The sequence below is a fragment of the Diprion similis genome, chromosome 12, assembly GCF_021155765.1.
Source record: "Diprion similis isolate iyDipSimi1 chromosome 12, iyDipSimi1.1, whole genome shotgun sequence".
Classification (NCBI taxonomy): domain Eukaryota; kingdom Metazoa; phylum Arthropoda; class Insecta; order Hymenoptera; family Diprionidae; genus Diprion; species Diprion similis.
Window position 1 is genome coordinate 16089363 of NC_060116.1, and position 13907 is coordinate 16103269.

At 40.7% G+C, this 13907-nt stretch overlaps 1 protein-coding gene across 8 annotated transcripts in view; it reads right to left on the reverse strand.

Moving 5' to 3' along the window:
• Positions 1–13907, reverse strand: part of LOC124413418 (segmentation protein cap'n'collar) — a 122856-nt gene that overhangs the window by 61706 nt on the left and 47243 nt on the right. For all 8 annotated transcript variants that reach the window (XM_046893977.1, XM_046893975.1, XM_046893974.1 and 5 more), the window contains exon 2: positions 787–969. In XM_046893977.1, coding sequence (XP_046749933.1) covers positions 787–969 — 183 coding nt within the window. The remainder of the gene's footprint in view (positions 1–786; positions 970–13907) is intronic.

Consider the following 13907-nt stretch of genomic DNA (forward strand, 5'->3'; position numbering starts at 1 on the left):
GTTGAATACGTTCAAATACTTATATAGAACAGGCTACGGAAGATTCTCACGATATTGTTTGTTTCAAGCAAAAACCCGGTATCTTTGTCTTTTTCTAAAAAGAGGCAAAGAGAGGGGGAGAGAAGGTAGAAACAAAAATAAAGTAAATTTTAGTTTTTAAAGTAAAACACTACGCTTCGTGAGATTAAGTACGTACTATAGTAGTAAATTTACATAGGCAAGTAGCGTATGCTTTTTCTACTTTAAACATTTGTTACGATCTATATTAGATACACGTTTACGTATAAGAACAATTTGGGCACGGTCCGTACTCGATCAACCGATTTATAAGGATCGATGATGTAGAATTCTTTGCAAGTTTGATACTCTGACTTTCAGTCCATCAGATTATACCTCGTACAATCTACTGTGTGAAAGACAAAATGCTTCCAAATATTTGTAACCAAGTGATATAAGGAGAATAAATGTCCTTAAATAAAAGAATAGATAAAAAAAAAAGTATTATTCTAATCCCTTTTTTTCCAGACATCTATTTACAGAATTATCGAAAGTTGACAGTTTGTCCAGGTATACACACGAGAAAAATCTATTTCTTAGACTAAAATTGGCAAAAAGTTTTTTTAAACCCTTTCTTTAAACGGTTAATTTTTTTTCCCCCGCAAAACTTTCGTAGTGTGGAAATATTTTTGGCGATACTAAAAATTTTTGTAACTTGACAGTCGATCAATTGATACAGTTTTTATAGATAAAGAATTAACTTTGTATAGTACGAAAAATGAGACTCACCTGTACTTCGGTCTCATTAGCAACCTCGAGGGATTTGAGCTTCTCAAAATTTTCCTCCGGTTTTTCGGGGTCCTGATCTTTCGGGGATAAAGTCGACTTTTCGGTAACAGAAGTGACGGATTCATCCAGGCTGAAACCCAGGTCCACGTCTTGCTTCCAGAGAACCTCGATCAGATCCATGTCCTGAAAGATCAGAATAAAATTGTCAATTAATTATATATAATAGCTATAATCTATATACATGTCAAGCGTGTAACGAAAGAAGTCGTCGAGTGTAACGTGTTGGTGAATTTTTGTACAAAGTTTTTCCCGCATCGAAATTGAAATACAGGTCAGACTTCGTTGTAGGTATACACAGGACGGGTAAGCCCGTCACTTTCTAAATCCCACGATACGATCTACCTGGATGTAGAAACGTCTGATTCCCGTGAAACGTACAAAAGTCTGCAGCCTCTCATTTATTACCTTTGTTGAAAAAGACAAGAGTTCCAGAGTTGCTGTTGATCGCATGTATTACCTTTTCGTTATTATACGTGATTATGTATATCACGTAGGCCTAGATACACAAGAAAATTCTCTATTTCGCATCGTTAATAAAATACCTTTTTTCCAGAGATATTGTTTGATTTTAATGTACCCTATATACCGTTTCATCAATAATTTTTTACCTTACTTAACAATAATTTTCGAAAATTAATTTATAAATTATCTGTATATTTGCATGTACAACGATTGTAATGTGATTAATTGGAAAAACAATCTTGTCAAAATCTGATTGGAATTGCGATTACTTTGCCTAGCTGTACTGCAGGGACATACTGTATGCGAATATCTTGATTACCGCTGTAAGGGGTCCGCCATTTTGTGCGAAGTCGCGTGTGCATATGTATATATATATATATGTATGGTATATGCTCGTACAGTTTCTGAACCACGTTAATATGGCGCCTGCGCGACGTCCATACATACGTGTATAAATGTAAAGCTTGACGCGTGCACGTGCGCAATCGACGTCAACGCATATCCTCGTCTCACTTACATTTTATTAGCCGTGTCGTGCGCCACGATTTCTGGCGCCACGTTATTTTCGCCGAATATTATAGGTATAGAACCGATCCTCAATGGCGGTCGGAAAGAAAAAAAAAAACAAAAATAAAATAAACCGCGTTAATAATCCTTGACGGAACTCGTCGGGGCCAATCTTCGAAATTTATCACGCAACAGTATTTTCTATACGTTTCAATATAAAGGTGTAATAATACCTATAACTAGAATCGTAATTTAGATGTTATAACGTCCAAAGCTAAGAGGAATGATTTTTATTGGGTCTATAGATAACTCGTCGTAGAAAAAGCCTCCGTAACGTATATGAATGGGTGAAATCTTGAAGATGGTTTTTTAGTTTTCTGACAGATTTTTTTTTATTTTGAAATAAAACCATTCTTCGACATCGGAATTGAAATTTGATTCAAAAGTTTTATTTTTCATACATCGGTAAAATAATTTGTCATTTGGACTATAGCAATTGATCAGAGATATGACGAGGAAACTAAGGTAAATACCGGAAAGTCAGAACCATTCGTCTAACACATCGGTTGGTTCTGAAAACTCGAATCAATCTGGAAATAATTGAAAAGTAACCGATGGATGCGTATTCAAGTACCGTTGTTCAGTTCAAGTTCTTTTACATATTTTGAAAGATTGAAAGCGATTTATATGGTCACCCGAAAGGATCACATAACTCAAAATTACAAGCGATTTATACGCGAGGAAGAAAATGGCAATATTTGAGTGGCGGAAGGATATAGAGACGGACAAATTGAGCGAGAGAAACTTAGATAGGTACACCGAAATGTGAAGAAACCGTGGAAGGAATAAAAAAAGCGTCAGCCTGGGTGACCAGGCAGTTATTTCAGGGTCCGCTGCAGCTGGTTGCGTATATGAAGGAGAAGAAGACCTTTGAATTCTCTTCCTCCTCACGGTTCTGATCATAGGTCGAAGAGCTGCGGGAGCACGCGGGCATTAGATGCGTGCAGTCTGTGGTACCTACCATCAAGAATGGTAAATACGGTACACAGCGGCAGCATGAAGCGACTTCGGAGAGATGCAGCAGCTGTAATAGTTCCCCACTGACAATCAGCCAATTTGGTGGATTCGTCATAGTCCGGCCCGTTATCCAATCTCTGGATTTTCCTCGCCAATTTAGAACCGTTTTCGAAAGTGCTATTAGATCATCGCACTGTTATAGACACGATTACAGTCTGCAGCTTCTCACTTATCGCGCCCCGCCCTCCCGGTGTCGATTCAATTGTGGGAAACGACGAGAGTTTACTCAAGAAGTCATTCGATGGACATATTTTTTACGATTATTCAGTTACTGGCTAGATAGAACTTCACATGGAATCAATATAATGTATTGCTCAATTGTATGTACAATGACTACTCAATGTCCAAGTATCCTAGATCGTCTTATCATCTGTTTTGACATCGTCAAATCGAAGACAAATCCACCGCTGATAATGTATATTAATTTGTTGGATTCAAGAAATGCGAAAGACCATTTTCGAGCAATTTAAAAACGATGCAGACCGAATATATTGCTCAATTGTTCCCACCAAGGGTGAAGGATATAATGTTAAGATCGAGCATCGATGACCAACTGATCATGACATCCTGAAAGTGAATTTAATCTTGTTTTTCATCCCCTGAACCAAGTGAGAACAAACCCTCAATGCACGGGTAATAATGCGTATGGTTTTCCATGCAAATATTCATTTCCGGAGGTTGATATAGCTGGCCAGGCACTCCGGGAAACTGAGGTCGAGGACGAGGGTCGCTATTCGAGCCTGGAACCAGCAGGTCGGGGTGGGCGCGGCGCTACGGTGTCCCGCTGGGTGATTCAACATGGCCGCGAGAGTGCACCACCCACGCTTCAGCGTCTCCGTAGAGACAGGGCTGAGTTCCGTTGTTAGGCAGGAGGCGATCGTTATATTTAGTGTTTGTTTTTATTTTATTTTTTTATTAATTTATTATACTTTAAATTTTTATGAGAAATAAATGAAAAGAGAACCGCTTCATATTGACGAGTGGTTATACGATCTCATTGTCAGATGTCATTTCGGAGGTGTGTCATTGGGTAGTGACAGCACGGTATACATATACCTGACAGAGGTATCGGAAGATCAGCAATTACATGATGATAATAGGCGTCGATTTATCTCGCATCTACGGTTCTCAGAGTTTTATGGGATCACAGTTAGCTGACAACGAGGGTATAATACCAGTCGATCACCAAATAACATCTAAACAACTAAAACAATCGGTTTGAAGAATTTTGGTTGTAAGCAGATCCGCTGGAGTAAGGAATATACATAAACACTTGTAAAATCTTACAAGAGGATATCGAAGCAACATATGATTTCCATTTGCCTCTAGAATTTTGACGTATTCTTTTTACTACCCTCTAAGCGAGCCGTGACGAAAAATTTTGCGACTGTAACGCAAAAAGTCTTAATAGTTGAAAAAGTGAGATTTCAATAGAGGACTGTCAGGATTTCGAAAATCACATGCCTGCTCAGAAGCTGGAGTGGTACGAGAACTGAAACATAGTTTTTTTTTTTTTTTTCTTACATCGAACATCATTTACGAGCAATAAACAAAAACTCAAACAAAGACACGTCTTCTTAACGCACGAGGAGCGATTAACAGGGAATTTTGTAATTCCAATGATCTCTTACTCCTACAGCCGAAGTGTAGAAAAGTAAATACTAGTAGACGGATGATAATGGATTTCCTTTTTTGCTTCACCGCACGTCCTGACGGTGGTTTGAAATATTTATCGAACCATCAGCTAATTGTTTCACAAATAGTTCGTACTTTTTTCTCTCCTTCATCCTGGATAGCGGTTTCCACTTTTATTTGCACGCCAATGCATCTGCCAAAGATTATATTACTAAAATTTACTACTCGCGTTGGATCTGAAAATTTGTTAAATGCAATCTTTTTTTCTTTTTGTAAAAAAAAGTTTACGTAAAATTTTGTAAAATTATTTACATTTCCGAAGAGAATCGTGCTTGGGACGATATTTTTATTGTAATATCATTGAATCTTGACACACAATTGATAATATTTAAACTGGACTTTTTTACGGTCACGGTAAGTGAGAAATTCACCGATTCTAGATACGTTTAATGCGAAATAGCAATTGTATAAAAGTGTAAAATCATAAAGCAGGAATAAGTTTCGTTGGGAATTAATTGGAATGCGATGACAAGGTTTAGAGAGGCGAAAAAACCGGAGTAATTCTGATTTTATTTGACTGAAAATTGGATTCGAGTTGTTAATTCTCGACACAGAGAACGCGGTGGTGAGACGCTGGATAAAATTGGTCTTATACAGAAATCGTGGAACAAACGTCGTTCCGCAATAGAGCTGCTCTCATCAGCCATCGAGCAGAAGAATTACTGTTTTGCTTGGGAAACGAACGGTACACACCGATCATCTGGATTGCGATACAGCCAATTCATTCGTCGACAATTACGCGCATATAATGCCAGGTGCACGTAGAAAAGGATTGCACGCGTTTCGGATGAAATATACCGAAGATAAGAATAAGGAGAATCATAATATTTTTTTACGACATGGGCATTGAAAAGTCCACTTTTTGTGGCAGTTTTCGTTCCGTAAAGTGACGCTTTATACGGCAGCGAACAAAGTTGCGGAATAAAGTCTTTATTCCGCAGTTTTGATGCGCAGTTCGAAGTGCGCATCCCAAACTGCTGAATAAAGTAGCTTCGTTGCACAGATCGCGACATAACCTCACTCTTCGTTTTGCTTTTCAATGCCCATACCGTAAAAAATATTGCATGTGGCGTGTCCGTAAACCGTTTTTTCGCCTTCAGCTCGTCCTGAAATCTTTATCCTTGCCAAAAAAACAGGCGGTTTACGGGCATGCCACATAAATAGCTTTTAAAGACCGTGCGAAGCTCTCTTTCGAACGCTCGAAATTTTCGCGAACACTAAACGTCGTGGCTCTTACTTTATTAGGGTATAATCCACTTGTTTTCTCAGGCAAAGGTCGTCTCGTTTCACATCCCGCGACCAAACTTGAATATTCACGGTTCTGGTCACTGCGGAGGCGGCGACAAGGATGAAACCGTGATTAGAAACCGGGATCGAAGTGTTCCCACTGTATTCCAGGAGATTTCGTCTCAGTTCCGAGAACACTGTACCTGCAGCAGTGTACGCGAGTAATGAGCCACGAGGAGGTGCGTTCTCTGCGTTTTTGTGTCTCCTTTCGTTTTTGTCCGATGTTCTTTCCGGTTTCGCCCTCGAACTAGGTATGGAAGATGGTCTGCGTTCGAACGTTGAGTGTCTTTCTCGACTTACGTATAAAATCACTAACTTTCAAGCCGATTGGGTACAGAATTTTCAATTTACAAATGCTGCAATAAGGAAATAAACGGAATATGGGATGAAAAATTGTAACGCAAGATCCTGTTGGACCAAACTCATTCATCTACACCGCTAAATGCTTGAGTATCGAGTTTCTTCTACAGGTAGATACTCATGTGGGATCTAAGGTGCATCGATTCGTTGATTGAATGGAACGAAATTGAGGAAAATGCAACTGCGATGATTTCCGACGAGAAAGACACGAAACGTTAGAACGTAAGGTTTGGTACATTTTCACCTGATTCTCGTGATTTTGACAAGATGAAAAAGCGGCTGACGCGACACGAGTACTTAAATCACGATCGTATCCCGCAAAGAAATCGGATTGTCGATTTGATTGGACGAATTTGACGTCAAAGGGATCGATGTGTCGCGCGACGATCGTAATTCAGTCGGAGATATCGGCACGGCTGAACCGTGGAGAAGAAACGGAATAGATGTTTTTAATTTTGTAATCCTTAATGCGCTAGTTGCATGCTACCACTTCGTTCCGTTCGGTCGTCTCACCGTTTTTATAACGGGTTTGTAATAAAAAGTGTCAATCTTCCACGCCCGCCTTTTCGTGCCTCGGCAGCATCAGCGGTTGCTTGCAGCTCTGACCGGATCGATGATCGGCTAAGGGAGTTGGACAAATTTTCATTCTGCTATAATTGGGTCGACAAATCGTCTCACGACGTCCATAACGAAGCAGAGAAGATAACGGATCTCATCCATGGTAGAAAATATTATAGCGATATTGTTGTAATAATGAAGCAGCTCATTATCGACGTGGGCGAATGATCGATATATATCAGAATGCTGTTTTTAAGCAAAATTTGATACATAAAAATATTTATAGTATGAAAAAATTTGTTCGACGGATTGAGAGGTGAAAATTAACAACATAACGGGAAAAATAGTTAGACTGTAATTATTTTATAGGAACCATTCTCTCAATATAAATAAAAAAAAAAAACGAAAATCAATGAAAAATAAATCGCTTGCCCGATGAAAGCGTCAAGTTTAACGATAGTCAAATAAAAAGTGGGGCCAATTCTTTGGCTAAACATAAACTATTAACTTTAGTTGTATAAATTTTGCTGACTCGTTTCAAGATATCTAGCTCACGAGATTCAATCTGACTTAATTATTTGCGGTAGATTATTTGTATGACGGTAGGTAAATCTTTTTAACACAAGAAAGGAGAGATGCCAGAATTTTTCTTCAGTCACAATGATGCTGCATCGCATCGTGCGTATAATGAAAATGCGCGATGATCATAAAAATAGAGAGCGTACAAGTTTTTACACATGACGATGATCAATCGTAATTGCGAGAAGTATTTGAAAGTGTTACACCTTGTAGGTACTGCTGCACGATCTTTCTCACTAACGGCTAATGATGAATCGTATGATCTATAAAAAGAGTAACGAATTAACCAAAGAGCGATTCGAAGATGTGAAGCGAAGTTTTTCACCGACAGATATATGCCGACATTTAATTGGATCTTTTTGCGGTTTTTGGGGGATCTATAAGCTGTTTAATTGGTAATTTTCCGCACCTGTTGGTTGGTATATATACGTATATTTGTATATGTATAAACGTGCACAAGAAACACTACGTATGTGAAATAGCGATTGAATAAATAATATAATAGAAATTTGGAAAGCAATTACGAACGGATGAATGAGAAGTCGATTACCGATGGAAGATCAACATTGCGGCTTTCCTGGTCGGTTTGCAAATCAGGAGGATAATAATTCTCACGGTATTTTGTCGCTCCGGTGAATCAACAACGTTTAAGAGAAAGATTTCCCGATTGAGAAAGTGCAACGGAAGCTACGTCGCGCTGTATTCTCGTTATAAAAGCGGTTTTAATTTACGACAATGATACAGAATTCGGGGGAATCGCGGTAAGAGTTAATTAATATTAACAGAGTCGGGTAGTTTTTTTCCTTTCAATAAATAAACGATTCAACTGAAGCAAATAGCCAATCGAATCTCTACCCCTAGAAATTTCCTATCGGATAATGCAATGCTGACAAAAGTTGCGCCATATTGTTTTCTTTTTTTTTTTTTATCGATTTCGGGCAAACACAGAGACGCGAAGAACGATCGAATGACCAAAGTCTACGTAATAATTTTCAACCGATCTAAAATCTCACAATAATTATTATCAAGTTGATCTTCGCCGCCGCAGGACGATGATAACAAAGTGTGCGTGCCTCGAGCAGCAGCAGTCCTAATCCTTACAAATTGGTTGGTAATCTCGTTACGAAGGTCTGGGCTTTGGTTTTCTCTTCCCAAACAAAGCTACCAGCTATTATACTCGTATACATTGGCAGCAGGCGTCGCGATTCTAATTGCCGGATCTTCGCGGTTCGTCCTGCCAGGACGTCGTTCGTCTCCGTATTTTCGAAATCCCTGGGAGTCGGAGTCCGGTTGACTCTTAGACGAGGAGGGTGACGAGGAGAACAACGTCGAGCTCTAATGGACCGACTACCGTTAGGGTCTTTCGGCATTATCCCTGATTTCCACGCCACCCTTTAATACTTGCCCATTACTTATGCCGCACCTAGACACCTAGTCGGTGGTCAGACGACAATAATGCCTCTCTTCAACTCAGGGCAATAAACCCGCGATAGGCCGAGAGATAACAAGACGGCGGCTCCTTATCCTAACACGAGAATAATCAGCTCGAGAATTGTGAATTGTATCGGAAGAACGAGAGTTTGGATAGGTAAATTGATTGGAATGCGGTATAGTTTTTTCAACGCGTATATGGTACATAACTATGTGTTTTGAAAATACTTATTGTTAGAGTTGCGATGGGTTCTGAAAATTTTTGGGAATGATCGTCACGCCGTTTTCGTTTTAAAAATGATTCTCGGATTATTCTAAAAATATTTAAGTCAGGTTAGGTAGGTTACAAGAACAGTCGCCTTGATCTGATCATTTATCCCGTAGCTACTTGTTTCCTGGGAATCATTACCACACATGATGTGACGCTTTGATAAGCGCGTATCATAAACGAAAGCTGCGGCGTAAGTTGTTAATTCGGATTTTCTATCCCCCTTACCTGCAGCAAGTGTCTATATTTGTTATATTTTTTTCTTCTCCTCATCTGTGCCCGGAATTGAGATGAAAAATAAAAGAAATCATGCAGCGTATGGACACGCGGGTATATTTTGAATCTCTCTCTCTGTGACGTAACCCTTTGGAAACGGCAACGGCTTGAGATTCCACTGGAATAACTAATCCCTCCCTAGGGATTGTAAGTGGGTAAGAAGGGTCGCGATGGAATTTATACCGCAGGTTGTGTACGAAGTAGAGGGAGATGAAGAAGAAGAAGAAGAAGAAGAAGAAGAAGAAGAAGATGAAGAAGGCCCTGCGGATACTCAGAGGCGGAGGTAATAAGGCGCTTATCGGAGTATCGCAACGACGGGGGTTCCTCTCTGATTCCCGACTTCCAGCACCCGACAAACCCGAGAAAACCCGATCATCTCGCGGCCTCGTAGGGGTTCCTCGTTTGTAACTAGCCTCGAGCTGGGCGTGTGTGCCTACTAATCTATACTTGCGTATCCGAACTACCGAGAATCTCTAACGTGCCTGGTAAAGGAGGTCCTGCAGGTCCTGCAAGTGTTTAAGGGATCAAAGCGAACTGTAACGAAAAGGGGGGGGGTTGATGAAGAGGGAAAATTTTACGAGAATTATACATATTATGGGCCTCGTGAATTTTTGATAATGGAACATGCGACGTTGACCTTGCTGGGTCTAAGAGCTGCATACTGAAAACTCTTTATCCTCCAAGGTGCAGGGTAGATGGATGGGGGAGATGAGGCCTTCGGTTTCACCCTTGTTCGCGGGTAGGAGAGTCGGGGATCCCCCTGAGGATACACGCTTTCTTTCCCCTCGCTGTATATCCCGCGGGATCATTAATCAAATCCCTCCCCTCTTCCCCTCGGCGCTCGACGACGACGTCGTCGTTCTCGAGGAGGCGCATAGCCGCCATTATGAAGCGGTTTCGTGCGCGACGCACTAATTAAAACGGGGAAAATAAATGCTTCGTGTACCTTGTCGTGTATATTGTTGTTGTACCTTGAAAGCACGGCGAGGGAAGCAACGAACGAATCATAACTCGAAGAGCATAGAGTATCGAAAATTTTTCTCAATGTGCCATACTTTATACGTCATGTATGGTTTTTTAACAGGTTCGTTCGATCGATCGAGAGATTCACATAGAAATAATCGTTGATTGTTATTTTTTCTTTTCCCGACGACAGATTATAATTCGATTTAATTGTGAAGGAGTTAACGGTTTATACATTTGTGCAAGGTTTCACTATACATCCTCGGTATAATAAAGAAAGTTAGTGAACATTCTTTTTCGTCTGCAACCAATGTAGCAATCATCATCTCCATACCGTAAATAATTTTCGGTACCTATACCTATTTACAATTTACGAGCGTAACGGCTTTAGAAATTGGAATTACAACCCGTTAACAGGCATAAAGTCCTTGCGGCGTGGCCAAACAACAAACAAACAATTGGCTGGCTGTCTCGCCGGAAATCCATGGTGACTTGTTCTGTTACCCTCGGCTCGACGTTCAAGGGGTACGCGTACACCTCGAAAGGGAGAAATTTTCTAGTCACGGTACTGCAAGCGTCTCAGTATAAGAATGCGTTTAAGTATAATTAGGCGAATGTCAGGACCTCTGAGCCGTGGATAATCGTCGCTTGATCCAGTCGAGTTAAAAGCGGGTGCAGTGGTGCAGTGGCAAGGTGCGGACCATCGAAAGCCCTTCCTTCAAATTTGCTTACAATATTTTATTTCTTTCTTTTCTCTACTTTAACTTTAACCGAAACTCCGTGTAGCACCTTGCGATACTCGTTTCCATTTCGTCTAAATCCATTCGACTAGTGCATCACGTAGGTACTTCGAAAGAAGATTAAAAACCACGAGCGACGAAGAACCTCTTCGACGGCACTTGAACTCTTTGAATATGCTCTCGTTCGTTAGAATGTCAAGCATAATCCCGCTGAAGAGTTGCGGTGCAACGATTGTTGCAGGAACCAGCGACCGCATCGTCAGGTTCTCTTAAACGTTGAAAATACCTGTCCTGCCGTGCAGCTCCAAGTCCCACCCGGGTCCATAAATTACTTAGTATTCAGTATATTCAAGTATTTAGAAGAGACTTGGACATTTGCGGTGAGGAGGACCTAGTCAGTGACCGCTAATGGGCCCCAAGGGTGCCGTAAGAGTAACGCCCACGTCCATTCTTCTGTTCTTGCAGGGACCCTTTTCTTTGGCTGTTCGGTTCTTTGCTTTTCAAAGGTTTGAGCGGGGCCACCGTCGGTCCGTCCGTCCGTCAGTATCCGTCAGTTCCTCTCTATCGGTGTGTTCGGAGCTTACGAATTTTAAAATTGAACTGGATCATGTATATATACCTTATATATCCTATACAGAGAGATTTCACAGACGCCGAGTCCGCGAATAATCAGCGTTCCAGTCGAAGTAATTCTATTCTGATCGATTTTCCATCGCTGGTTTACTTAATCGATCCTCAATTTGCTACGATTTCAACGTTATTCATCAGCAGTCCAACGATGATTAGGGTATATTCTATACAGACACTTCCTACTTAACCAACATTCGCTCAGCTCCGAAACGTCACACGTATTTTCATCCTGCAGCACGAGAATAGACATCAAGACGTGACGCGACGTCCAGACGCCCTTTTCCCAGTAGACGACGCAGGGATTTCAGGGTCTAGACACGCGTTGCTATTGTCGTTTGGAATCTGTCACTGCGGATGTAAATTTCTCTGAAATTCGTCTACGAAAACATGATCCGTGTTGTGCTAGCCTCGGTCAACAATGATCAGTCATTGTTGGTTTCTTCGGGAGAGAAATCTTTCAATACCAAGAGAGGATCGTCAAGTTGCAAAGGGATATCAGTTGATCCGAATCCAATCCAATCTCCCAATTGCTGGAAACGGCCAAGAAGAAGATATAAAAACCACATTTCAAAGTCAAAACTTGATACCCATAAAAAACTTTCATTCGAACGATGAATACCCTTGAAGGTGTTCGTCCTCGTAAATTCGCCCCTTTGCAAATTGATTCATATAAAATCTCTTCCATCCATATTCAAGACTCATACTTCGACAGTGATGACTCGAAAGTGGATTGACCAAAGCTCGGCCGGTGATCTCCATAACGCGTACCGACACAATCAAAGGATGTAGCGGCCATTGTGTATCGGTAACAGCTCGCGCCCACGAAGGGTCGACTTCGGTACGGAAGATCCAATCACGGGACTTTCATTCTCTTAAGAAGCTGGATGGGTACGTATAATATAGGGGATACACGCAAGGCGGACCAAAGCCGTATTCCTGCATGCAGCCAGGGAAGAAAGCATGCACCGCGGTTCTGAAGGGAGCGAGGAAGGATCGTTGGAGAAGCTGAAGCGACGACTGGAGGAGAGAGGAGGAGACGACGAAACGGAGAGCCGAGGGTTGCTGAGAAAAGATCATTAATCAACCTCAGCTCGGTCCAATCGCGGCTCGCCTTCTAACCTCTCGTTCCGCTATCGGGTTTTCCCCCCTTTTTTATGCTCTCCCACCATATCCCCTTCTCTTCCTCGGGATCCTTTTCGTCCGCGTGTCTTATCTCTACCCATCGGAATAATGCAATATATATATAATATTGTAAATACATGTGAAACGGATCAACTGCAGGGAGAATCGAATCGCCGTGCGCACCGATTAATCACCGTAGTTATAGGAGCTTGACGGGTTATTTTTGGCCATACACCTGTATATACCTAGATAAACAAGGCAAGTAATAATAGGTGCGCCGAAAGATAGATCCTGTATGAGCTCTGCCGAGGTAAAATAATTTAAACTGTACCTTCCTGTCCAGAAAATACGAAATTTCACGGGTGAATCGAGGAAAATGATTGTAAATCTCTTCGGTACCTCAATAAAGTTGATGAGATATACTTCTTTTCCTCTGTATATATACTATAAACTCTTTACGCCAGCCTTTCTATATAATTGCGTGAGTAAGATATTATAAGTACCTACAGCGAACAAGAAGTGTTCACGTAAGAAATAATATTGAAATAATACAAAAACTGTTCTATTTGATAGGTATAACGGGGATATTAAATGCTGCGGTACGAAAATTGACACCGAATGATATCTGTATTAGGTTGCCTCTATACATCGACTGAAATATAAGGTAGTCAGTACCTAAATAATTTGTTTTTTGACATTTGTACTGCGGCTATTGAAGACATTGTAATGGCAGGTGCAGATTTCAGGCACAGAAATTATCATTTCTGTCTCAAAATGATGAATCGCGTAGTTATCTTCTTTGCACCGCAAAAAGGAAAAGCCGCTAAGATGAAAAGCGACAGAACTATATATACACAATTTATTTCACAGGTAGTATAAATCCCATAATTCATCGTCACATTGATTTTTCTATGACAATTACAGCAAGTGTGGGTTTGAGACCGTATTAGACTGAGATAAAAATGTCATCAAATCAACTAAATGAGTGATCTTACAAACTAGATCTTGAGTCGATACAAATAAATATTTACTTCGCCACCCGTGATGACCATACATTTAGTTGATTAAATGACTTTTTTCTTCAAGGCAAGTGCGATTGGCTACGT